The sequence below is a fragment of the Cylas formicarius genome, unplaced genomic scaffold (genome assembly GCF_029955315.1).
Source record: "Cylas formicarius isolate icCylForm1 unplaced genomic scaffold, icCylForm1.1 PGA_scaffold_5__7_contigs__length_24384050, whole genome shotgun sequence".
In the NCBI taxonomy this organism is placed as follows: domain Eukaryota; kingdom Metazoa; phylum Arthropoda; class Insecta; order Coleoptera; family Brentidae; genus Cylas; species Cylas formicarius.
The window spans coordinates 2,648,184-2,675,434 of NW_026844341.1; the positions used below are offsets into that span (position 1 = coordinate 2,648,184).

At 35.5% G+C, this 27,251-nt stretch overlaps 3 protein-coding genes across 6 annotated transcripts in view; 2 read left to right on the forward strand and 1 right to left on the reverse strand.

Moving 5' to 3' along the window:
- The window catches only part of LOC132701735 (histone-lysine N-methyltransferase ash1), a 60,963-nt gene extending 46,741 nt beyond the window's left edge, over positions 1 to 14,222 (forward strand). For all 3 annotated transcript variants that reach the window (XM_060669887.1, XM_060669888.1, XM_060669889.1), the window contains 6 exons: positions 4,174 to 4,744; positions 7,937 to 8,141; positions 9,871 to 10,119; positions 11,193 to 11,391; positions 11,454 to 11,663; positions 13,405 to 14,222. In XM_060669887.1, the coding sequence (XP_060525870.1) occupies positions 4,174 to 4,744; positions 7,937 to 8,141; positions 9,871 to 10,119; positions 11,193 to 11,391; positions 11,454 to 11,663; positions 13,405 to 13,548 (1,578 nt within the window). In that variant the 3' untranslated portion in view covers positions 13,549 to 14,222. The remainder of the gene's footprint in view (positions 1 to 4,173; positions 4,745 to 7,936; positions 8,142 to 9,870; positions 10,120 to 11,192; positions 11,392 to 11,453; positions 11,664 to 13,404) is intronic.
- Positions 14,223 to 15,261: 1,039 nt separating this feature from the next.
- LOC132702046 (uncharacterized) lies at positions 15,262 to 18,449 on the reverse strand. The gene is made up of 2 exons (XM_060670452.1): positions 17,996 to 18,449; positions 15,262 to 17,939 (listed from the first exon to the last, which is right to left on the reverse strand). The coding sequence occupies exons 1-2, from the start codon at positions 18,145 to 18,147 to the stop codon at positions 16,265 to 16,267; spliced, it is 1,827 nt and encodes a 608-aa protein (XP_060526435.1). The 5' UTR covers positions 18,148 to 18,449; the 3' UTR covers positions 15,262 to 16,264.
- Positions 18,450 to 18,688: 239 nt separating this feature from the next.
- LOC132702044 (lon protease homolog, mitochondrial) lies at positions 18,689 to 26,234 on the forward strand. 2 transcript variants are annotated; one of them, XM_060670450.1, is made up of 9 exons: positions 18,689 to 19,447; positions 19,775 to 20,196; positions 20,248 to 20,552; positions 20,771 to 21,000; positions 21,062 to 21,254; positions 22,414 to 22,943; positions 23,834 to 24,020; positions 25,651 to 25,840; positions 25,914 to 26,234. In XM_060670450.1, exons 1-9 carry the CDS (start codon positions 18,781 to 18,783, stop codon positions 26,061 to 26,063), a joined length of 2,874 nt encoding a protein of 957 aa, XP_060526433.1. In that variant the 5' UTR covers positions 18,689 to 18,780; the 3' UTR covers positions 26,064 to 26,234. The 2 variants fall into 2 exon arrangements, with proteins under 2 accessions (XP_060526433.1, XP_060526434.1); XM_060670451.1 differs by having other exon boundaries at positions 19,826 to 20,196.
- Positions 26,235 to 27,251: the final 1,017 nt, after the last annotated feature.

Consider the following 27,251-nt stretch of genomic DNA (forward strand, 5'->3'; position numbering starts at 1 on the left):
TCTTCACTCAGCTCATCAAAATCCACGTCGTCTGAAGAGTTTTCTTTAAATATTGTATTGTATCGCAGTTGACATAGTAGGCTCTTCTTCCTGCATTTCGCCATCCGGTATTGTCCTATTATTACGCGCAATTTCTTCACTCTCTGGATTCTCAACGTAAACATTTTCCCGGCTGGAATATGTATTTCTTTTTGACGATTTCTAACGGTTTTTGTCAGTTCTACTCGTTGGCTTTAAAATTTTTGTAAAAACTTGTCTTGGACATCATCTGGTTTGGATGAAGGTCTTGGAATGTGGTCTAGAACTTCTTTTGGGTTTAAGGGGACTATCCCACATTTTCGAAAACCCGTTTTCATATCATCACCTTTTGTCTGATAATGTCCATTTTCGAAAGAAAGGGTGTTATGAACGCCTTCATCAGTATTCTTCCACTCCAATAGTATCTTCCTCCAAACTATTTTCAATGGCCTGAATACTGCCACGCTTAGACGTGGGATTTTTTATGTCAAATTACACAAATTAAAATTACTTGGTTTTGACGGCATATTTGTAATGCATGCACTGACATTCCAACCAGTCCCTAAATATTGATGCATCAAACCATCCCGAATTACTGGAGTTGTACCGGCATCCCTTGGGACCCCTTTCTGTCCACTTTGTCCATATTTTATTGGCTCGATACACTACATAAGGAGGTAGTATTGCACCACCCATACTACCAGAAACCATACCCGATATTGAAGTTTTTGATACATTCCTTATCAATTCTAAGTATTTCGTTCCTTTTCCGACTATAGCTATTCTTCCCGGGATCGTCACTTAATTGTTGTTTGGGATTGTTTTTCTAGGAATCTTGCCCTTTGTCTTAGCAGTTCTATGTGAGATACGTTCGTTTCGAATTTCGTTTTCGCGAGCCAGCTTTCCTTTGGTATTTTCTAGACACAAACCCCGAAAATGAAAATGGGCTTACTTTACTCCGGGGCAAATTAACCCCGAAATACTCAATTTTTACCGGTAGAGACACGATATTTTTTTTTCTGGTTTTAATTGAGAATATTATCTAAGAAAAGCAACGTACGATTAATACTTATTTAGTATGCAAATACTTACTTGAGAATTTGGCCTTAATGTTGTGTATGTAAAATATATATAGAAAAATGGTGGCGGCGCTGTAAGTTGTAGTCAAATACGCAACCTTCAATATTAGTTTAGTAACCTACATTCAATAATTAGTTAGTAGAAAAAATCAATTTCTTTGTAGCGTGGGTGCTGAGAAGCGTCTGGTCTGTCAGCGAACTTGGCTCCCGTATTTTTACTAAAGGTGCCTTCGTAGGGAGATTTAGCAGGCATATAAATGTAAATGATTTAAAATAATTTATTCGCAAATATTTTAGTTATCGTTAGTTAGCTTTGATTAGTGTTGGCTTCTTTTGGTTTTAATGTGCCTGCAAAGTTAGATGTCACTACTTACTGATTAATGAATTTACATCGCAGCCAAGAAGTTAGTGAGTGCTGAACGCCTTTAAATATAGGCTAGTGCGAGTGTTTGTGATATTAATGACCTCGCTAGCAGCCGATAGTTTTAAGTTCAAATGTATTGAAGAAATTAAAAAGCTAAGTGGTAAAACAAACGCAAAATTGTTGTTCAAAGAAGATGACAACCTCTTAACTCTGAAAACTTCAAAGTTGCAACTGTACAAAGTTTCGCAAGAACAGTACTTAAAAAAGTATGAGAATAATGAATAAGTTCTTCAAATTAATAAATCGTTTTGCAATAAGTAGTAGTTAAGTCAATCATAAAAGCTGTTCGTTCTTATTTAAATAGATTGCAAACACAAGTAAGTACCTACTTTCTTGTGTTTTCTACCTCTAAGAGCTAGTGGTTCACAAGTATACATAACGACTAAATGTTCAGGTGTTACGCATAATTCCTGTAATATTTTTAGTTGTTATCGATATTAACGGTTAAGTTATTATGAAAAATCACAAACAGTTTTTAGTAATTAAGAGTAATTTACAAAATTACTAACAGATTCAGTAGATACTCACAATTCCTAATATGCTTAGTTATTATCCATACTAACTGTATTAGGATATTAGCCATATACACTATCAGACAAAAGTAGAGCAACATCTTCAAAAATAAGATATATTTAACACAAGTCCCAATATTATGATTATACATGCAAGGTATTGTATACAAATACAATACATTTGAAGACATTAAAGTAGGCTATGATTTATTGATGATCACAAACAAAACAAATGAATTTATTTTGACATTAGTTTTAAATGCGTATTAGCGACGCGTCAAAAATAGAGCAACATTTCTAAAATTTGTTCAAAAAGACGCTATTAATAAAAGTAAATGCAAAAATAACTTGTGTTGGGTTTATTTTGTGCTAAGTTAACCATTTGTGTGCAGGACTAGTTATGCCAAGAGGAATTCCAATTTCAAAAGACCTAAAGCAAAGAGTAGTAAATGCATTTACGGAAGATACCAATCAAGCTGATTTTTCAAGACAGGTTATGTTACCTCGGTACAGCGTATCTAGAATAATTTCATCGTATAATGACAGAGGACACTTAGAAAAATTGCCGAAATCGGGAAGACCCAAAAAAAACAACGGTTTTGACTGACAGGCGCATTAAAAGAATTACTCAACAAGATCCTTGGAAGTCCGCACCTCGAATAATTGCCGAAATTCCAGAAATTACGGTTGGTATACGAACTGTGCAAAGATTAGTAGCTTCAAAGTTGTTCAGTAGACGGCCAGCAAAAAAACCGCTAGTTTCAGCAAGAAAGAGAGCAGCAAGGTTGATAGCCTTTGCACGCCGGCATTTAAACTGGACCATCAATGACTGGGAAAAAGTTGTATTCAGCGATGAAACGTGCTATAAAATATTCAATTGTGATGGAATGCGACGTGTGAGGCGACCAATTAGTACAAGGTTTAACCCTAAGTACGTAACACCTACAATTAAACATGGTGTTTTTTATGGGGATGTTTCTCATGGAATGAAGTAGGTCCTATACACTTCATTAATGAGACAATGGATCGATTTGTTTATAGGGAGATTATGCAAAATGTTATGCTCCCTTTTGCAGAGTGGGAAAACACTCTTCACAACTCGTTCAACAGTGGTTTGCAGAAAACAATGTTAGAGTTTTGCAGTGGCCGGCACAGTCGCCAGACCTTAACCCAATTGAAAATCTCTGGGAAGAAGTAGAACGTCGCATTCGTACACAAATGTTTCGAAATAAACACTCGTTGATAGATAAAATTAATGAAGTTTGGACAAATCTTCCAGAAAATATCACTCAAAAGTTGATAGTCAATGCCGCGCCGTTGCCAGCAGGTAATTCTCAATACTGGATATTCTATAAATTATTAAGGTATAATTTTAATTATTATTATTGTACTAAAATGTGTGTTTAAATGTTTTTTTTTAATAGAATACAATACAACACTGTTAAATACAACTTTTTGAAATAAAATAAAATAAAACACTGTTAAATAGAATTTGTTGCTTTAGTTTTGTCACCTTCATTTTCGTCAAATTTATATTACTTATTATTTAGCTGTCACCAACTAACTTAAGGTACACCCAAAATGTGAAAAATTACTTGCTATTCAAGGAAAGTATTTTATCATAACTAGCAAAAAATATGAACCAATTTTTATTTAAACAATACTAAAAAAAATATGTTTGTTGCTCTACTTTTGTCTGATAGTGTATGCTTAGTTGCTAAATCCTTTTATTTTAACTCAATCATTACTGTTTCCTCGTTTCTTATTTCTTTGTAATGTGTTAGAACAATGCGTTATCGTGTTTTCAAAAACTTTTGCTCGTTTAATTAACTTTCTGAAAATTTTACATTAGCAGAAGTTTGAGCATGTCGTCATTCTGTCAATATTCTAGAAATACCGACTTGATCGCTTAAGATAATTGTTTTATACCTCTCTATAACCTCTAAAAATTTGTAGCAAGTGCGCCCACGTTTTCAGTTTTTATATATTTTAACGATTATGTGATACTTTTTTTACGTTTATAAGTGAAATAAATAAATAATAAATAAATAAATCAAAAAAACCGCATTGTATACTGTGCCAAAGTACTACCCTTCTCTTCTTGCCGAATATTTGGGTGCTCATTTCAATTATTTCCCAGGTGAGAAAGGTCAGAGATAGATCCTTAAGCACCACTTCCAACACGGCTTCGAGACAACAAACCGCCACGCCAACTGACACCAGCGCTTTCATGAATCAACTAAACGCCCTTCAGAAACCCAGAAACATGAAAACGAGACGCATAGCCCAAGCGGAAGACGATCCGGAGCTGAAGAAAACCGTGAAGCTGGCGGCGGTCCTAAAAGAAATTTGCCACGTATTGATCAACGCGAAAGACGACGACGGCGAGCCCCTCTGCGCCGGTCTGATGCAGCTGCCCTCGAAGAGGAAAGTGCCCGAGTTCTACCAGCGCGTTTCGAACCCGATAGATATCGCCACCATCGAGCAGAACATCGCGACGGGCGTTTACAAGTCGCCCCAGGCGTTCGACGAAGATATCACTCGCCTATTTGTCAGCTTTTCCAAATTTTACGGCAGAACCAGCGACACAGGGATATGCGCTACCAAACTGAAGAAGATCTATGCGGATACCAAGCAAAGGAGTTTGGCCAAGCTGGAAGACGTGCTCGGAGCGAAACCGCCTCCGACGTTCGTCAACAACAGAAAGAAACGTAAGCGAAAACGAGATGTACCGATAAGTCCAAAAACTAATCTTTGGAATGTCTCGAGAAGTGGTGGAATAAAATAATTGGTCTAAGACAGCAAACGTGATCCCACCCTTACCCACAGAGGCAACTTTGAAATCTTAATTTGACATTCAACAAAAACTTTTTTCAAGAGTTTTTATTGTCGGTAGATGGCGTTGCAATCGCAAAAAATACCAGTTATTCTGCTTCTTAAGAAATACCCGTTATGGATGGTAAATAACAATTCAGAATCTGCACTAAAGTTGTACCATTCTTTCCGGATAGCACAACTGTCACGACTTTCCTGAAGTTTGGGACAACCCAGAAACAACATCGTCGACGTGGTAGTTTTCTTATCCCTGTGTCCTCTCGCCTCTAACCATACATACATACATGTTATCGTTAACTTTTTGCGGATTTCCTCGATATAATTCACTGGTTTTGTCTGATTTTAGTGAGCCTTCCATCAATACAGCTCAAGGGGAAAGTCGTGTTTGACACAAACCCAAACTTTATGGAAGGCTGTTCCAGCAATAGTACGAATTTTTGAGATTATCTCATGTATTATGCATTTTTCAGTGGTTAAGTCACCGTTGATAAATGGTGGATCCATTATTTTGTCACACAATGTTCCGGCCCATACATTCAGTTTCTGAGGATATTGTATATGAAAATCCTTCATCCAATGAACCAATATCGCAAGTTCAGTTGAAATGTTGCTTTGGCAGAGGAACGTGTCCAAAAAGTAAACTCTATTTTCACAATCACAACCAAAGTTATCATCCAGAAGTTGTTGCTTTATTTTCATCTTTCAGCTTACTCTACTTCATTAAGTCATCTTTCCAAGAGATGTATAAGGATTTTACGGATTGCTTATTATTATTTTAAATAAAATAAATAAATGCGGGTTTCCACTTAATATGGGGGATCATTGTCATTGACCAGTTATTTTATAAAAGATTTCCATGCATTTTTTTGTTTTTTCTTCAATTATGTGGTTTGTACGTCACAGTGGATTGAAGTATAGGAAAACTCAGACATTCGCTTTAAAATCAATAAATTTTATGTTTCACTAATTTTAATTACTTATTTCGGTTTGATATAAGTATAGATATACGAAACAACTTAAAATAAAATGAGACTGGTGACAATTGTTTACTGAAAAATTTAAATATAGTGTATTGCTGATGCGCAAAACAGCTCTTAAGGAAAAAAATCAAATTAAATTTATTGCTTGGTTAAAGACTAACTTCTTACATTATTTCAGTTTTCGAATAACCTATTTATATATAGAATCTATTATTAAAACAAATTATTTAGATTCATCATCTAAACCTCTATACCAAATTTAAAGATACTTGGCTAACGACGATTTTCTTATTTTACATTTTTCCTTAAGGTAGAAACTTGCTTCTAACACACTAGACCCACTTTGAGTTGTCACATTATAACAAAGACTGCTATAGAAAGACGTAAAAAAATGTTAAAAAGATTTTGGGATGTGTTTCCAAAAAGGTTCTGTTTTAGTACGTGTATTTTAAAAGCAAATAAAAAAAGACATTAAAACAGGGAACCAGATAATATTATTTTTGGTGAATCGTTATAAAGAAAATTTTCTCAAAACCAAAATTATGACAAAAACTGGCATGGAGCAAAGCAAAGAAATTTAAAACGGCACTTTTCTTGCTCTATCTTAAAAAAAAATAAACAAGGGACCACAAATGTAAATTTCATATTAAACTGAAAGCAGGGAAAAAGCTTCTCGTTTGTAGCTTTTCAGCTACATTTTCTTGCGTGAAACTCTATAATGGCGGACATATTGGTTTCTCGCATCTTCAGAAAAACTACCAATGAGAAATATAAAATTTTTAATGATGTTGGCACCGTGCATGGGAATTTTGTGGATGGGCGCCCAGCACATAGTACCACCCATACAAATCTATAAATAATTTTGCCGTTTCTTTGCATATTGATCAAATTTTTCTACATTAATATTTTTTGGTTTTGCAATATACCCCATAAGAGACAACTAATTTGGTTCACCCTGTCCAGTGTATAGGATAAAATCCAGTCATAAACATTTAGGACGGTGGGAAGTCAACCCTTAAAAATACAATGAATTTTTGTTAAAACAAAAAAAATGTGGGTATTTCAATTTAGTGCCCCTCCCCCTCTCTACACCATCCACGCAAAATAAGGGAATATACTTATTTTTTCATTATTTAATTTCATTCAGTTTATGCTTAGAAAGTTCATATCTATTTACTAAATACATGTGGTTTAAGTCAAAAACAATAATAAGCAGATCTATACAGTGTATGTAATATACAATTATTTCGCAGGGTCGCTGGTGGTGGCAGCCAATCTTTGCAGATATTGTTTTGATAAGGTTTGATCTTACTAAGACACCTAATTTCAGCCTGGCTATTTTTAGCCATTTTTTTAGAAGGCAATAATATTCATGCACTTTACGATTCCTAGGTATATGTTTTCAATGTGCCACAAAGTGTAAACTTTGACTCTGAAAAGAAACCATTTTTTTAACGATTCAAATGAAAAAATATTTTTCCATATTTATTAACCAATAACTTTCAATACGTTCTATTTTTTGTCACTCTGTAGATATCCAAAAGCCCAATATGGTGCTCTAAATATTTTACATTACAACAATGTAATATTAGTCAATTCAAATCAAATTTTTGAAAAATCGTCAATGACCGGCCATTTGCATTGCCTCGTTTCACCGTGGGTCGCACATGTCTTGTTATTTTTTTCATGCTGTAATATTGAAGAAAACATTCTAAGGAATAATATTTTTGCCAGTGCTTGTTTTGCTAACACTTGAAAATTGTGATAACTTGACATTTAGTTTTTTGCTATTATGTTGTGCTTTTTGTAAAATTTATTTTGTCGTTTTGGAGAGTAGGCTTTTGAATTTGGATTTTGTGATCTTAGAGACTAAGAAACGGGCTGACTAATATACTTCATAGTTTATAGTAATACATACCAAACATTTATAAACATCCAGGTTAAGAACTGAAATACAACTTAAAAAGAAAACACATCTGAAACTATTTGCACAGCTTACGTTCAGGTATTTATTGCCGCTAAAATTTTCATAAATGTCCTCTGCATGTCGGCAGTCAGATATGTGGGGAGTTAACGATTTAATTGCAGACGAAGAAGAGGATATCATACGGTGCATATGCGGGATACCCAGGGACGAGGGCCTCATGATTCAGTGCGAGCGTTGCATGGTGTGGCAGCACAACGAATGCGTGAAAGCCGACGTCTCGGCAGCCAGCTATCACTGCGAGATTTGCGTGCCGCGCCCCGTCGAATACGAAATTCCCATGGACGAATTCACCGAACATGGTCACCGGTACGGCTTTGATTTTTTACGGAAAAATAGAAATTATTGAGTAAATCGGCCAAGAAAGAATACTGAAAATGATTTTCGACTTTCTGAAATTTTCACTTGCACAATTAAGTCATATTTAGGGTTTTAAAGTTGAGTCAAAATCAAATAATTTTTGTTCAATGGTGTTTGCACAAGTAGGAAAGCCAATACGGCTTAACGTATATTTTAATACACTTGGAGTCGCTAGAGCAAGCGTTGCCTAAGCTATCAATCGGGCGTTTGACGCGATTGTGATTGCTTATCTTTCCACCAGATGGCATTGTTTAACAAAAAATAATTTTTTAGGAAACGATGAGCTTTTACCTTGTTTGCTTACCCAGTGAAAACCGCATACTCACTTAAAATATGAAAAAAACACTTAAAACTAAAAGAAAATAATTTTGTGACAGGTTTTACTAAATTAAACAATCACTTATTTTTTCATCCAAAATTTCGTTTAGTTCTTTCAATAAAACCAAAATTATTCAATTGTTGAAGACTAACCAATTTTATTAATTACTGAATTATTTATGTAATAACGTGTTTATTGAAATAGTCAGCATTTTTCTTCATCCCAACTCGTCGATTGATTCAAATTTCTAGGACCCTCCACTTTCCTAATACCGTACTGAGACATATGATAATGTTCTACCTACACGGCGAAAGTACTTAACCTAACAATACTTAGTTGAACAATATATGTTAGTTTCCTTCAATAATTCAGATAGCTACGCCATGAACAAAAAGAAGATAATTTATCTAAATAGAAAGTTCAAAACCCAAGAATGTGAATTTCTACAGAATAGTAAAAATAAATCATTCAAAATGAAATCCTTGGCCTTCTGAAAGAGATTTCTTTAGATTATTTTTAAATTTACAAAAATGAGTCTTGCCTTTTAATTTCTTACAAAAACAGAAACGAACAAGTTCGAAACAAAGTGTTTTATTGTTTTTCAAAATATTAAGATCTAGGACATTTTTGCATGAAACACCATCCATCGCTGTCCCCGCATCTTTTGTTTGACAGTGGAAAACGAGAAAAGGTCGTTAGGCCATAAGTCTGGTGAATACCTGCATTAATTCGATGTTTTTCTCCTTCAAATATTCAGTTGTTTGGCGTGTTTTATGTACTGTAGTCTGCGATCTACTGTCTGTCTAAAAGTCTCGGAATAACAACCGATTTTACACTGCAATTGTAACTCTCTGATGGTGCTATGCATTGTTGTTGATAGGGTTATGGAATTGACCGATCACATTTTTTTATGTCAATTGACTGACATATTTTTAAAAAATATCATAAAATTTATCTTTGTTTATTTATATTGTGCGTTTACATAATTAAATGTTGTCGATATTTTTTTGGGATTCCTTGAATCGCCAAGTATCGTATTCAGATATTCCTTGAAGAGGGTTGTAGGTAAATTGCACTTCACAAACCCGTAGTAATTTATTATCAAATACATATTATTATTAAATAGGAATGATAACAATCTAAAATTGCAAGATGTTATTTAAAACATTTTTGGATTGATCATTTGATCATTGTTTAGTTTAATTGTTCGAAAAGTAATTTCCTAAATTCTTAGTGATTAATAATCTGTCTGATCAATATCAAACATCAATGGGCCAAACTTCTAGCCTCCAGTAACCATGAGTAGACAGTTTGAATGACTGTTTAACTTGCTTAAAATGGATGTATGTATTATATTAGGTACTACATGACGTTGATGCGGGGGACGCTCCAGTTACGGCAAGGAGACACCGTCTACGTACTACGCGACATCCCCATCACCGGCACCGATCAAAAGCACACCTACGAAACCATCGGCAAGATCGATTATACGGAATTGGACATATTTCGGATAGAGAGACTTTGGAAGGACAAGGACAGCGGAAAGAGGTTCGCCTACGGTCACCATTACCTCAGGCCGCACGAGACATTCCACGAGCCGACCAGAAAGTAAGTATTGATTGTAGATTGCCTTATACGGAGGCATAATAATTTGTCAAATCACATCAAAATTTGTCTTAATTTTGCTTTGTTCCCAACGTAACATTAACATTTAAATTTTTGTTCCTTCATAATTAAAGAATTTTTTTCCACAATCAATTGTTTAGAAAACAAAAAGCAATGTTAACGAAATAACTTTGTCCTATAAATAGTATATTATTTAACAAGTGCGGTAAACGGCATTTGACTCACGATTTGACACGAGCGGAGCGAATGTTTAATAAACGAGGGAGTTTAAAACTTTGCCGAACGTGTTGCATACTACACTTTTTCTACGACCCTTAGTTTTTGGGTACATTTTCGCAAAACAACAGGAATACATTCGCTGACATGACCGTCAGAATTGACAAACGTCAAAATTCAAAGCGTAGTAAACATCTCCGAAAACATCCAATTGCTTCCAAATCCGTGCTGTAAAATCCCGGAAATGTTCGAAGTGACACGGATTTGTGAGAAAGGAAACTGACGTGGTTAAGTGACGCTTCCCGCACGCTAGATCGGTGGGTAATTAGGTATTTTACAGACGGGAGTAGAAAAAAGTTTTTAAACTACCCACCGCTAGGCGGTGCCATGTTTTGAATTTTCAGGTGTATGTTACGTTTTCATATCAGCTTAAAATAACATAAAAAATGATAATTTAAAATACAAAGTTTTGCACTTCCATTTCATAAAGTATCATAGTCGTATTTTTTAAATGGAATCCCCGTATATATTATAATAATGGACTGAAAATAAGTGACACTTTCCATGAAGTTTACGATATTTAAACTTTAAGATTTCGTAAATAGTGTTGCCAAAATTTAAAAGTCTTTATTTCTCTTATAGTTATATTTCTTTTACTGTTTTATTCCAAGCTTTAAATCAGTAAACATACTTGTACTAAAAACTTGCTACAATGGAAAAAATACAATTCTGGTAGGTTTCTTGTACATCTAAACGAACGAACGAATCACTAAAAAGAGATTAAAATCTCTTTAGTGATTCACTGTTAGCGAAAAATAAAGTTATGCTTTTTTTCCAAGATTTTTCCCGAACGAGGTGATGCGAGTCCCACTTTACGAAGCTGTTCCCGTGGAACTCGTCATGGAACACTGCTGGGTGATGGACGTCAACACATTCTGCAAGGGCAGGCCGATCGGTGCCCAGGAACAGCACATTTACATCTGCGAATATAGGGTGGACAAGGCAGCGAAGATGTTCAGCAAGGCTTCCAAAAGCAAGGTGCGGCCGGCAAATACCTTTCAGGCGACATACTTGCAGTAGCATTGTTTTTTCGTTTCCAGTTCCCTATATGTACGAAGAGTTTTGCGTTTGAGTGTTTCGAGACGCGCCTCAAAATTTCGAGGACGTATTGTCCGCACGAGGTAGACGAGTCGCTCATCAAAGGTAGCGGTGGTAGGAAGAAGGAGAACAAGGAGGAGAAAGCGATCTCAAAGTACGAGACAAATAATGTTCAGACGCAGCCCGTACCTGCAGTCAACGTAGTGACTAGGGTGAGTGATAATTTCTTTAGATCCATTTGGTTGTTGTTTGAGGAAATCTCACAAAGATATGATAAGCTCGATCCATCGAAGCATAAGATAATAATTCTTATAGTATTCTTAAAAGATCACAGGTTTAGGTACAATGCTGAAAATCTGCAAATGTCGGGGAAATTAAAATAAAATTTGTTGAAAATTTAAATTTCGTAAAGTAAACTTATGGATTTGTTTTGGGAAAAAGCTATAATTATCATTAGAAACATATGAATTTTGTGTACCTTTTGTTATTATTCCTTTTGTATGCTTTTCTGAAATGCATAATTGTATAAATATATTATTATTTATATTATAGTAGCATTTTGACATTTTAGAAAATATACTTCTATTCTATCCTAATTGTATTCCATTTATTATATTATTACTTTTATTATAATTATTATCACAAAAAACATAAAAACCACGGTATACAAAAAATAGTCTTTGTCTTTGATCAGAAAGCAGTATGGCGTGAACTACGAAAATATTGTATTCTGACATATCATTTTACGGAACTAAATCAACTATTGTTAATATTAATTCTTATTTTTGAAAATATTTCCTAACTATACGTGTTTGGAAAGCATACAAAAAGCTCAAACGAATTTTAGAAAAATATGCCGGGCGTTTAATTTAAAAGATATACCTTGGTATCTCAAAAATTATACATATAAAAAAAAATATCTGACTACGCCACTGAATTGCAGAGCTACGTTCTAGATTATAGACAGTTATTAATGGTATGCTTAAAGTGTGCTCAATTTTTAAATTGAAAATTTCGTACCCCTTCCAGTGCCAGAAAGAGTGGAAAAACATGGTATATCAATCAATTATCAATTACATGTCCATTTATTGGAAAAATAATCTCAATTCCGCACTAAAAAGAAAACAAAACATACCCTTACTCAGGTTACTTACTTGTGCAATCTCAGGATGTAATTGATTTTTGATGTCCACGGATGAAATAGACAAATGGACAAATGACTAAAAAACAGCTTAAACACAAAATGTTGCGAATATAAATGTTTTAACTTTCAAAATGCATCACATTACAGATTTTCAAGCAATCAAGATTTAAAAATAAAATTATCTCCTATTTGATTTGATTGATTTGATTGTGACGTATTTAGCAAAGTAAGAAAAATGTTGTCTTAAGAACACAGAACATTTTTAACCAAAATGACAGGTTCCTAGGGGTTGCAGAAAACATTTTACTTATTCAAATTAAAAAAAAGAAAAGCGGACATAATTTTATGTTTGAAAACTATGCGCATTTTTCTAATTCACGTCAAATTTGCTAAAACTCCTTTCGTCCATCGAAATAGATTCAAATTGCTTCTAATATTCTACAAAACTAACCAAAACTTCCATTTTCAATGGGCCTTTGATATGTATGTTGGTGGTTAAAAACGCCCTCAAAAGAAACATCGCGAATTGTCAAATCGGGAATCCTAGGTGGCCATAAAATTAGACTATTGCGGCCTATAGCCGATAAAAAATTCAATCTGTGTGGTCATACTACAGCAAAAACCTAACCTACCGCACTAAACAGCACTATGCCCACACTTAACTCCTTTTTGCCTGAAGGTTTCATGGGTTCTGGACATATTTTGAGAACATACTGCCATAAAAATGGCGCATCCTAATTTACTTTTTTTTTCGTCAGTATATATTCCGACGAAACGATGAAGATCGCAAGGCTGTTTTTTTATTTCAGACTCCGGCGCAGCGAAAGACTCGTCTAAACAAAATTTTATTGAATCTCTTGAGCAAGATGCCAACGAAACACGTCCTGGACGTCTCTTATCTGCTGGAGGGAGGCCGGAGAAGGAAGAAACAGGAGGGCCACAACAAACAATGACAGGCCGCATGGTGTCGCTGCCTCGAACAATAAAATTTAAGAGACTGGGTGATATTTACGAGATATTTGTCTATTAAGGAGAAACGAGTATTTTTTATGAAAATGTTATGATGGATATAAAATAGGCGAATTAAGCGGTTTGTTTTCTCTCGGTAACGTCGTTTATATAGGGTGTTTTTTTTTTCGATTAGTTTGAAAGGGAGTGAAAGAGAGAGCCTTGCATTTTCCACGCTTCTTAAATTTCGGTTTCTTCATCGTCGCATTTGAAAAAAACACTCTACTTGTTGGATATAAGGTGCATCATCGATTGGTGACTTTTTCAGAAGACTAGTCAGTATTGTTATCTCTTAATTATCGAGCTTAGCGATTTATTTATTTGTAAATATTGATGAAATTGTTGTAATTATAGTTTGGAATCGGTTTAGGTCTTTTTTTATCCCACATTGTTGCATCTGTCGTTGTTTGTAATGTTTTGGCAAAAAGAGGTGCGAAGCGATTCTGCATTTGCTGTATTTCTCGTTTAATGGCGGTGGACAACATTCGTCTTGTATATTTTTTGCGTATTTTTTTTTAATTTATTGTATCTTTAATTGTAATATTTTTATTGATCTTGCCTCTCATAGAAGTAAGGGTTAGATTATTCTCACATTATACAGTTATTAATGTTTTTATCTCACAGTATAAATAAATAAAGTTGTTATATTTTCGATACTCGTTTTTCTTGAGTCCTGCTGCACTCTCGATGTGCAGGAGGTACTGCATCTCAAAACTTACAATTTATAATATACATTAAAAAAAAATTCTTTTGGTTCGTATTTTAAGTTTTACTCTTTTACAAGAACCCGAGTGCTGAAATTCCAGGGTGTTCAAAAAACAAAGAGTAACTAAAGTTTCTGTTTTACCCTGTATTTCAAAACAAATCCGGCTGCGCTTGTTTTGAAAATGACATCTGTTTCATGATAAATTGAGCTCTATAAGTCTCAATAATTTTCCTAGCGGTTCAGTGTTCCGGGCTTGACATCATGAAAGTGTATCTATGGTCTATACAACTAAAGTCTCTCGTCTTGGTTGTCAATGATAACGAAAAATATAAGAAATAGAAAATTCTGATGTCTGATTGTTTTCTCGGCAATGTAATATTTTTTTCACGAAAAAGTTTTTTAATTCAAGTGAAAAGCTGTGTTTTCAGCCATTATTATAAACAATCAGCATATGGTATTGGGGTGTACAGTAACTCGGATTTCAATCGATCGAATTCATTTAGTAAAGTTTACGGCCCGTACACATTCGAAGACATGAATAAATAAGGAACGATCAGGAAAACGCAAAATTGTAAAGCCGACCAATAAAAGCGAAGATATTATTCATGGGCTCTTTAATTAGTGTAAGCAGTTTTATGCAGCCTTGAATTGGACTGGTCGATAATACTGACGTGTATTAGCGATCCCTATGGATTTTTATAAGCAACAATTTATCGTTTATTTCCAGAAATAATTTATTGATAAATCAGGGGGTGAAAATTTTTACGGCAAATGGTAAGAAATACAATTTTTTGCAAGCCGTATATCAATTTTTGTCATACACAAGCGGCAACGTTGACATAAAACACTCATGCAAAATAATCAACTTCGACCATTCTTTTAAACGTGGAATTTTTGTTCCGTTTGATGTTGACTGCCCCCATGTTTACATTGCGCGTTTGGCAGTCTGCAATGAAACAATAGAGTACTGTCAGCATAAACGAATTTGTCAATAACAGAGGTACAAACATCAAGTCGACGATCTGTCAGCGAAAATGTTAGTTTTTGAGTGCTGCACGGTTATTGGTTAAAAACGAAATTTTAAATCTCAAATCGCGATGAATGGACCTTCGCAAACATCTTTTTATGGTTGCTTCACAAGTTCCTGTATCATCGGTATAGGCAGAGCCATATTTCTCTACTAGCGATATGGATGCAGTCGAAACCTAACCAAAATTATGAAAATTATTCAATGGCGTGTTGAGCGAACCAAACGTGTCCGAACCGAATTTGTTGAATTTTATTGGGTAAGGGTATACATTATATGAAATAGTAAAAAAAACTGTGTTTTTTAATGTTTCAACAGATATAATTACATTTTTAAAAATGGTTAAAAAAAGTTCAGTAATTTTTGAAGTTTTTGATTTCGCTGTGTAATAGAATGGCTCAGTGACAAATCTGAGGTACGCTGTCGCTTAGCAACCTTTTTAGTCAATTTTATTTCTTGAGTATTAATTCAAAGCTAATTCCTGTCGATAAATACAATAAACAAATGTTATTTACACTCTACTAATAACATTTTATAAAAATCACAGCCCACTAATAGAAAAAAAAATAGATGTACACAGTGATTAATGTTGAGTGTTATATTATTGTAAATTACATCGTTATAACACGCTAACGAGAAGTATGAAAAAAAAACAGCTTCTAACTTCCTTGAGAAGAAGTGATAGTGATTTGTGATCTGCGCCATTTATTTTCCATAAATCGCGGAATTCTGCGATAATAGATCATTGTGTGGGAGCGTTTTATTTTCTAGGTCCCTATTCTATCAGTTCTTTCACTTGCTAGAAAAAGTACACATTTAAGACAGTTCGATTCACCCGGAACTGTCAATACGTTGTCTCACGAAACGGGAACCACTTCATCAGATCACAAAGGATAAATATACCTCAAAGTGTGTGCACAGTAGATCCTTATTTGGGGATACTTAAAATATCTGCCATTATATGATTCCCATTCACAACTCTGTCACTTAGTATGCAAATTTTTGCGCCTGTCAGTGTTTCTAACAAATTGCAAGAGGCAACTTCGGCATATGTAACTCCGCCAACCACATAGACAAGAATTGTCCGATTCAGGAGTGGATAGTTTTTATCGTTTCTTAACGTCAAGGGATGACCCAGCACCTCCAATTTTGCTTTAATATCCTCTAGAGGAATAGAATTGAGCAACATCCCAGAAATTTGCGTAATTAGAGGTATGTAAAGACCGCCGAATACATAACTGCCACAAGTGGGATGTTTCAAATTGATTTTATCCGGATCCGGCGGTATCTGTTTCAAATTTTTCGCGTTTGTAAAAAAATTGTTTGAAGCAAACTTTGGAATTTTAAGATTGATTTTTCCTGGGATTGATATGGTCGTGCTGCTCTGTCCAAAATCATCCAAAAAACCGGCGCTAGCGAGATTGTTAAAAGCAAACCCATAATTAAATCCAAACTGGTGCAAAAATTTACGCCAAAACGATCTCGTTTCAGCCTCCGTCAATTTCTGTGTGATCGATATCAAACAAAATAACCTTAAGGCTACCAATTTGTCGTTTTCAGTTACCAAAATCTGTTCCAAGAAGGTCAAGTTTGCGTTTTTGTTACTGTTTTTAATTACATTTAATTCAACTTCTTTAAGTGTCTCGTAGCGATGGCCCATTGCATTTATAATGCTCTCAGCAGCAAGGAGATGATTTGCTATAAATTTCTTTCTTGATTTTGTCGCCTGCAGCTGAGTCTGTACATACCTTTTGATTTCATCCAAAGCCATTTCTCTGGAATTTAGTTTTTCAGATTTTAACTGTTTTGTTAGATTGCTAAGTACAGAAGTCACTTCTGTAAAGTACCGATTTTTTATGCCTGCATATACTGAATCTTGGTTGCTATTCAGACTAATAGTCACTGATTGTTTAAGTGGCATGGGATTAAACTTTTCATCCAAAATTACCTCCTGGTCTTCCCGTGCTCCTTCTGTTTTGGCACTTTCACAGGTTCCAACTTTTACATCATAAACTTCACTTAACAGGCTAGAATAAACACCAGGTGTGAGTAAAGTGCTGATATAATCCATATTTCGATCTACTATTATAACAGCCCCAAAATCTGAGTCGAGTCTATCTGAATCACCTCTGTTTTCACACAGGTCATCGTACTGCTTGAGAAGGCTGTTTGAATGTTGACCCAGTGCCAAAACCACTTTGGGCTTTCCCATGACAAAAGTCAATTGCCAAAAACTTTTTGATAAAACTGGCAAAAACGAGAGATTTTCATAGACATATAAGGAACTGTAAAGCAGGGGGAGTTCTAAGCTGAGAATACCAGTATCCAAGTGAATGGGCATCCACTGGAAAGAATGTAACCTGACAGCACTATCTAACAGTCCTAATTGTTCTAATTGTTCTTCAAATGCAAAGAGTTGTCGTGGTACAGCCACAATATGGAATTTGTTCTTCACTGGATTTACAATATCAACCTGAGATCGGATTTGATCCACTGCTTGTTTAAATATTTTCAATTCAGAAGTGATGAAGTAGAATACTGCATTATCATTATAGCTGGGAGCAACTGACTCTAGTTTGAAAATTTTCTCAACTCCATTGGCTCTAACAAAAGATATTATAAATAAAAAATATATTTTTTTGGACTTCTCTTAACTTACTTCAACCAGCGCACTCCACAAACTCTTTCTAGTGGTTTAATTAAGCTTGGCTCGATTATTAAATATTTTCTATCTGCATTTATCGAAAATATTTTCGACAATTGTGCTTTTGAGATTTCTTGAAGACAAGAGAGCTTTTTTGTTACATCCATAGCGGCTAACAGTTTGTTTTGATTTATTGTTTGTCTTATTTCAATGTCAATGTCATTCACTTTTTTACTGGTATTGGCCAAGATTGCCAGGATTATTTGGCCATTTATCGGCGAATGGTGACTTGCTTCTAAAAACGGAGAAGATTCCTTAATTAAAAAGAACTGAAAGAGACCATCACCCTCCAGAGGAGAGTTATATCTTTAATAATCGGAAGAAATATTTAACTATCCAAAGCAAACAACAGCAAGCGAAAAATGAACAGCATTCATGTCAAGAAAAAATTTATAAGCTTAAATTACAAGCTGACAAAAAGCTATTGATAGTTTTAGCGACAAATTCCATGCGATGATAAAAGAGATTGTAGTTCGCTTACAGAGCGATTGGAAAATTGTACTAAAACCTTCATATAAGGAGATTAAATTTCTCCTATGTGAATGGTATTCAAACAGTGCATGATGGAGATCTCCTACTTTCCCATATTCACAATTCACAACACGCATCAATTCTTCTTTTCTCTACTTATTTTGCACCATAGACTGACAATAATGGAAACTGACCAGTGCCGTGTTTTTCTGTGATGCTTTCAAAGGCACCGTGAGAAATGTTTAAAATTTAATATTTTCTAAAATACAATGAGCTTTTTGAAATTGGCCAGAAAACCTGGTATTAGTTACGCCGCAGAAGCGATTTTGCGACGGTCAACTGAAAATTCAGGAGAAGCAAAACAACTAACCTCAAAATGTAAATCTCTGAACACCATCGAAAATGCTCGAATTTTTCCAAAGCATGCGACAAAGCTGCCAGTCATTAGCACTTCTAGACAAACGCTTTTTAAAAGAATAGAACGATGTACCAGCTCGGCTACTTCGTTTCGTTATTTTTCAACAAAAAGCGATGGTACAGATGACATTCCTCCAGAAGAAGATAACTTTAATCCTCAGTTACCCGCCCCAGTAGCAGTGCCTGAAGTATGGCCTCACGTCCCCGTAGTAGCCATCAGTCGCAACATAGTATTTCCAAGATTCATAAAGCTGATAGAATTGACCAATCCACAATTAATCGAGCTGATACGCAGAAAAGTGAAATTAAACCAACCTTACTGTGGTATTTTTTTGAAGAAAAATGCCGAAGATGAATCGGAAGTAGTGAATAATGCAGACGATGTTTATAATGTCGGAGTATTTGCGCAAATTCATGAAATGCAGGATTTAGGAGACAGGTTGAGAATGGTGGTTATGGCTCATAGAAGAATAAAAATTACTGGACAGATCTTAGATAATATTGAGGATGAACCTAAAGGTAAGTCAATAAGGAATTAAACACATCTTTCTTTGGAAACAGAAGGGAGCAGAATATATTTGCATGTATTAAACTTTTGATTTTGCCTATAAATAGAGAATATACTAGTGCTCTAACCCTTCAGTTGACTTGACCTTAATATACAGGGTAGCCCGAACTAGAATGGAGAGATTTTTTCAGCCTATTCAGCAAATGGAAATAAATAAAAAAGTTGAAAATATTTTCCAGCATTTCCTCTTGGCCATTTTAGTGATAAGCTTTTTCTAAGTTTGTATTTGTACAAAAGGCAATTTGGTTTACCACTTGTTTTTTTGTATGAATTCATAGCTATGAAAATCAAGTTTCCCATATTCAATACAACGGTAAACGTATTTCCAGAAGAATCAGATACAGGAAGACGTCGTGGCAAGAACCGTAATAATCGTTTTAAAAGACCTATAGAAGACAAACAGGGTTCAAATTTAGATGCTGAAAAAAGTGCCCAGAAAGAGCCCTTTTTAATAGCAGAGGTTGAAAATGTAGTACATAACAAATTTCGACAAACCGAAGAAGTCAAAGCTTTAACCCAAGAAGTTATCAAAACTATAAGAGATATTATAAGCCTGAACCCTCTGTATAGAGACAGTTTGCAACAAATGATGCATCAAGGACAAAGAGTTGTTGATAACCCTGTATATTTGTCTGATTTGGGTGCAGCTTTAACAGCCGCAGAGAGTAAAGAGCTGCAAGAGGTGTTGGAGGAAATGGACGTATGTGACAATATTTTGGTAACTCCATTTATTTATAAATCTTTATTGTAGATCCCGAAACGGTTAATGCTTTCTTTGTCACTCCTTAAAAAGGAGTATGAACTATCCAAACTGCAGCAAAAAATCGGACGAGAAGTGGAAGAAAAAGTGAAACAGCACCACCGAAAATATATCCTGCAGGAACAATTAAAAGTAATTAAGAAAGAATTGGGATTGGAAAAAGAAGACAAAGACGCTGTTGGAGATAAATTTAGAGAAAGGATCAAAGATAAGGTTTTGCCTCAGGCCGTGTCTGCTGTTATTGAAGAGGAATTAAACAAACTTAACTTTCTAGAAAGTCATAGTTCAGAATTTAAGTAAGTCACTTTTTTCATATTACAACAATAACATCTGATAATACAAAAATACAAACTTACAATTAAACCGCATTTCAAACACCAACAAACAAATTCTTTATTAAAATTGTCTAAAAGGCATTTAATATCTATCTAATGCCCAATATTAACTTATTATATAATTTGGAACCTAAATATGTGCCGATCTAAAATATTTATAAGAGAAAAATTTCTCTCAGTGTAACGAGAAATTACTTGGATTGGCTAACGTCCTTGCCATGGGGCGTACAGAGCGAAGAAAATCTCAATCTTCAGAGGGCTTCCGAGATCTTAGATCAAGACCACTACGGTATGGAAGACATAAAACGTAGAATTTTGGAATTCATAGCCGTGAGTCAGCTGAAAGGCAGTACCCAGGGGAAAATCCTGTGTTTCCATGGACCACCGGGAGTGGGAAAGACCAGCATAGGTAAAGTTGTGGTGTACCCTTGAATTTAGCATTTTTCAAAAATTTTCATTAACTTTTGCAGCCAAATCCATAGCCAGGGCGTTGAACAGGGAATATTTTAGATTCTCTGTGGGAGGGATGACGGATGTGGCGGAAATAAAAGGCCACAGGCGTACTTATGTGGGGGCGATGCCCGGAAAAGTGATACAGTGCCTTAAAAAAACCAGGACCGAGAATCCTTTGGTCCTTATTGACGAAGTCGACAAAATTGGCAAGTACGTCAGTTTTTCAAACACTAGATTACACCAGTGACTATTAAATTAGTCAATTTTTAGGTTAGGTACAACAAATATAAAATCTATTTAGATCAATTGTCACCAAAAAAGAAACATATTTAACTAACTAAGGTGGAAATGATTGTAGATTGATTTTTGGAATGGACATAAAAAATTCAACAATTTTATTAACCATATTAATGCAAGAGTCTATTGCCCCTTATGAATTGAAATGCTAGAAATCGACAATTAAAGTAAAGCGTAAAGAGCAATCAGCATCTTTATAACATATAAAAATGTATGCTGCACTAATACTAACAAGTCTGAATTACCATGATAAAAGAGAACACATTACACATTAAGGATTTTTGAATGAACTTTGTGGAGATTTTGCCGAATTCTTACAGTTTCATGAAACTACATTTTAGGCTTAATAGCTGATGATATGTTCAACAAATAGTTAAAATGAAATAAAATAAAACAGCTGCAGGTCAAATTATGCTAATTAAATTAAATTTTATGTCCGCTTTCGTGATTGTGTTCAGCAACAGGGGATGAGTTTATTTGTCTTAGTCGTAAGGCTCTTTCGTGTTCTTTGAGGCTAGTTGATATTTTTCGTCCGGTTTCTCCAATGTATTCTTTGCTACATATGCATGGAACGCTGTAAACTCCTGGAATCTCAAATGGATTTTTATCTTTGACAGACCGAACATGTCGAGAGATTTTGGACAAGTGCTAAATCTGGTTTTGACGTTATACTTCTTTAGAAGTTTTGATATGTGGTCAGTGATATTTTCAATTTTTGAATATTGGGTTATTGTGTTTACAGACACACATCACCATCTGGCCCAGTTTAATGCTGTCCTTCCACCTCTTTTGACCATGACTTCTCAGGGACAGTGTCGTGAATTTTGCTCACCAACTGGTTTTCGTTCATTCCTAACAGCTGTGCTCTCCACTCTGCTCCCCTCCTTTGCACCCAGGAGCTAACTTCGTTTCGCAGACGTCAATCATATCTGATATTTTTGTGGTCTCAGTTCTTTTTTGGGCTGCGCCTTAATAGTTTGAAGTATTACTTTTTCGATGACGTTCTTCTTATTTACACGTAGTTTAATACTTAGGTTAGTATATATTTCTATATCATTCCTCTTTATTTCAGGGGTTACTCCGGCGATCCAAGCTCCGCCCTCCTCGAATTACTAGACCCGGAACAGAACGCGAACTTTCTCGATCACTACCTCGACGTACCGGTCGATTTGTCCAAAGTGCTGTTCATCTGCACCGCGAACGTGCTGGATACCATCCCGGAACCGTTGAGGGATCGTATGGAGATGATCGAAATGTCGGGTTACGTGGCGGAAGAAAAACTGGCTATCGCGCAGCAATACCTGCTGCCCCAGGCGATGAGGGATAGCGGCCTGAAAGACGACCGAATCAAAGTGGAAGACGACGCCCTCAATATGCTCATCAAGAATTATTGCAGGGAGTCGGGTGTTAGAAACTTGCAGAAGCACATCGAGAAGGTCGTGAGGAAGGTCGCGTACAAGGTGGTGAAAGACGAGACGCAGTTTATTGACGTGGAGTCTAGCAACTTGCAAGATTTCGTCGGCAAACCGGTATTCACCCACGACAGGATGTACAGTACCACCCCGCCGGGGGTCGTTATGGGATTAGCGTGGACGGCCATGGGTGAGTCTTCATTTCATTTGTTTGCAACCTTTCAGGTAAATTGTAAACTTTATTTGTACCAAGCCGGGTATAAGATTTTGAGTAGCACCAATTAATATGGAAGATATTTTATTTATTACTATTATTTCCCTTAATTGTCTTTAAAGATGAGACACAATTAACCAGGCAACGTCTAAACCTCCAATTGAAATAAATTATGTTACCATTTAAATTTATCACACTTATTTATATTTAAAATATAACAACGTAGTACTTTATTGGCATTGCCAACATATCTAATTTGTGGTATGAATACACGATTTGCAAGTGAAGAGGATGCCTAAAAAAGTAATGCAGAACTACTTGAGGACTGGCAAATTCCATATTAAAAAGTTCTCGAGTTCTGGATTCTTACAGTTGTTTTTTCCTAGATTAAGATTTGATCTAGTTTGACTCCCAAAAACATTTTCGGCAACCTTTTAATTTTGGAAAGTTTTTTTCAGAATTCAGGCTTCAGTGTTATGCTTTTCACATCTTTCACACTTTCACACTCTTTACTCGCTAACAGCTTGATTTTCTGAACACTTTTTAATAGCAACTTTTTAACAGAAATGAAACGACGTATTGAACATTGCAGGACCGTGATCGGACCGTCATTACATAATGTTTATCATTTTTCATTTTTCAAGTCTCAAAAATGTGAAGTAGTAATATACCAATAGCATCTTTGTAGCTTCAAATGGGACAGCCAACAGTCACCTCATACAAATTTTGACAAACATCTAATGGGCGTCTTTCTGGCCCAGTCTGTGATCCAGTGTCACCTTCAAGGGGCTGTTGATAACGTTTCTGCTATGATAAGGCAAAGTCAGAAAGTACACATCATACTGCTTTTTGTATTATTTTTAAAGGCGGTTCTACGCTGTACGTCGAGACGACTACGAGGAGACTGCCGACGAACGACAAAGATACCGAAGGCAGTCTGGAGCTCACCGGTCATTTGGGGGATGTGATGAAAGAGTCCGCCAAGATTGCACTCACAGTTGCCAGAAACTTCCTGGTGCAGAACGATCCCCAAAACAAATTCCTATTATCCAGGTGACTTTGCAGTATATTTGACGTCTTGAGACTTTTTTTGGACTGGGCAACATTATACAAAGTCATCCTTTTTTTGATGGGCGTTTGAAAAAAAAATGTTAATTGACATTTAACGATTTCTTCATTTAATGATAAGAAATATGTCTATAAAGTTCCGACAAATACTATGCAGGGTGCTCTAACGTTTGATATTTGATATTTCTTATCTTATGGCGTCACTAAATGAAAATTGAGTTTTCGCGTTTTTTTTTTAAATTGTATTTTTATTAACTGTTTTCCTCCAAGAGTAAGTAAACATGTCTTCTTGCTTTTGGTTGAAGACAATGATCCAGAAAATACTAACAGATTGTCAATTGCCTTTATCTTTTCCTTTACACAACGTTTCGGGCAGACGTATCACTACCTGCTATCAAGGTCAAATTAATTTTAATTCTAAGGCTACTAGGCTTATATAGTAGCCAACAGTGTTCATCCATGAAGGATTCGGGTGCAGTTATGCATGAGGTTATTCCGACTCCAACATTGGGTACGCTCTATTAAGGGTTGCTATAGGTATTTCCACGCTTGGGTTGCTAAAGATGTTTTCATTGTTTTTAACGAATAAAGCTTCCTTAAACTTGCGGGTTTGCCTGTGAACAGCCTGACCTTCGAATCATTTGATTATGTGTTGTTTGATCCGCGCATATTCTATGATTCCTGACCTTTGTATTTCATCCCTCATTGTGTGTTTCCCATGTTCTTCAACTCTAACGTTTAAAGATCTTTTTGTTTCACTATATGCCTCTCCACATTCACAGGGTATTTTGGTATACAGTCTTAACGTTGTATTGTTTTGTTAGTTTTGGTTAGTTTGGTTTGTTAATACATTTTTCACTGTGGCCATTATGAAGGAAATCCTTCTTAATACTTAATCTTATATCGAGTGATGCTTCTTTACTGCATATTATGAGATATAGTGTCGTCACATTTTTCCATCCATCCATTCCATTTTCCATATCAGATCCAGATCCTAGGTTTAACAATTGACGCATCTATAGCGTGAGTTTCAAACCATTCCATGTATATATTCGCTACCACCGTAGAGAGAGAGGAGCCCATCGGTAGCCCACCATCTTGTGCGTGAAACTTTTCTTTGACTTGAAGGTAAGATAATGCAGACAGCACTTAAGAAGCTCCATCACTCCATGTATTGGAGTGATGGAGTGATTTAAACGTTATAGTTGAAGAACATAGGAAACACATAATGAGGGGTGAAATCATGGACCAAAAAACACCACATCACAGGAAACCGCATTGGAATATGCTCAATCTAGCAACCCTGAATAGTCGGCACCAATATCGGCGTCCTAGCGGAACGACCTCACGCCTGACTGCAGTCTACTCCTTCACGAATGAACGCTATAGTCTAGTATATAAGCCTCGTAAGCCCTACAATTAAAATTGCCCTTGATAACAGGTAGTGATACATCTGCCCGAAACGTTGTGTAAACAAAAAATAAACATCAAACACCTTCGACAATCTCTTAGTATTTCTACTAAATCATTGTCTACAAGCAAAGCAACTTACTTTTGGAAGAAAGTAGTGGAGAAGTTCGACAATCTCTTAGTATTTCTGTCTTCTTTGTTGCAGTCACCTGCACTTGCATGTGCCGGAAGGTGCGACGCCCAAAGACGGGCCCAGCGCTGGGTGCACCATAGCCACGGCCTTGCTCTCGCTCGCGAAGGGCAAACCCATCAAACAGGACCTCGCTATGACCGGAGAAATATCTCTTATGGGCAAAGTGTTGCCCGTGGGCGGCATCAAAGAAAAAACTATCGCTGTGAGTAAAAAAAACGACTATTTATATAGCGAGAATGGGGAAGGAGCTGACTTACTTTCCTTTGTTTTCTCAGGCTAAGAGATCTGGGGTGAAATGTATCATTTTACCGGAGGAGAACAAGAAAGACTTTAACGATCTGCCAAAGTTCATCACTGAAGGCTTAGAGGTGCACTTCGTTAGTCAGATCGACGAGGTGTACAAAATAGCGTTCGAGGAAAATTAAGGGTTTTCCGAATTTTTAATCTGTAAAACGGTCGCGGGTTTTTTGTAAATTACGCACCCCCGATCGATCTTTGCTGAATAAAAAAAGGATGTGATTGCGCGTTTTTTTATTCTACTGTTATGTATATATGTGTAGTTTATTATTTGGAATAATAAATTACTTTTTTTAAAACTTCAAGACTTTTATTCGCGAATGGCAATCGGTTTATCATTATCATTATTATTATTGAGAATGCTTATCCGTCTTTTACAGGGTGGCCCTTTCAAGAGGGGCCTATACTCTATCGATAATCCTGCGGGGGTTACAAAAAAAAAATTAAATACAAAAGTTGTTTCTATTAAAATGACCCTTATTTGTTTTTATTTTCCTAATCGTCACTTTTTTGTATACAGAGTGGTAAAACAAAGCCACATTAAAAAAAAACAACACTATATTTTATCGCATTTTTGGATAGTTCTTTCAAAGATATATTCAACGGTATATATGAGTATGGGTGTATGATGCACCGTTTCGAACTTATTCGCGATGTTTAAACCATCATTGATGAGTTACTTATTAACTTTTTAAACTTTTTTCCATCTATTATTTTTACGAAAATAATGCTTTTCTTTAGGCAATGATCAAATTTAAAATATTTTCTTAAAATTCCCGGTGTTGCCACGTTTCTCAAAATGATACCTTTCTCAATTTTCTTAAATGAGACGCCCTGGATATTATTGGATTTTCGAATAGCAACTTTAATCGCAATTTCAATTATATAACATAGTACTGACTACTGACTCACCGTTTTGGCTTAATTGGCAGATAAAATTAAAAACTGGGTATAAGATTTAAATTATTAAGATATGAAACTGTGAATTAGCACCTTATCAACTTGTTCACAACCGTTTTAGAGTATTCTTAAGAAGTCATAATAAAAACAGAATATTAAGCTTTGCAAAATGTTGCCAAATTTCGCAAATTACTTATTTCTTCGTTTAAATGTCTAGGTGAACACTAACTACTAATACACATTACTTACAAGTAAAATTAATTACATTAGTTTTTGTATATGTCCGCCGCTTTGAAGAATACAAGTAGTATATACTATTTCTAAATTGTATATGGCATTTGAGAAGTAATTTGTTTTATTCAGATAATGTTATGCCGTCCGAACTCGTTGCGACACATCCAAAACTGTTGACGGTT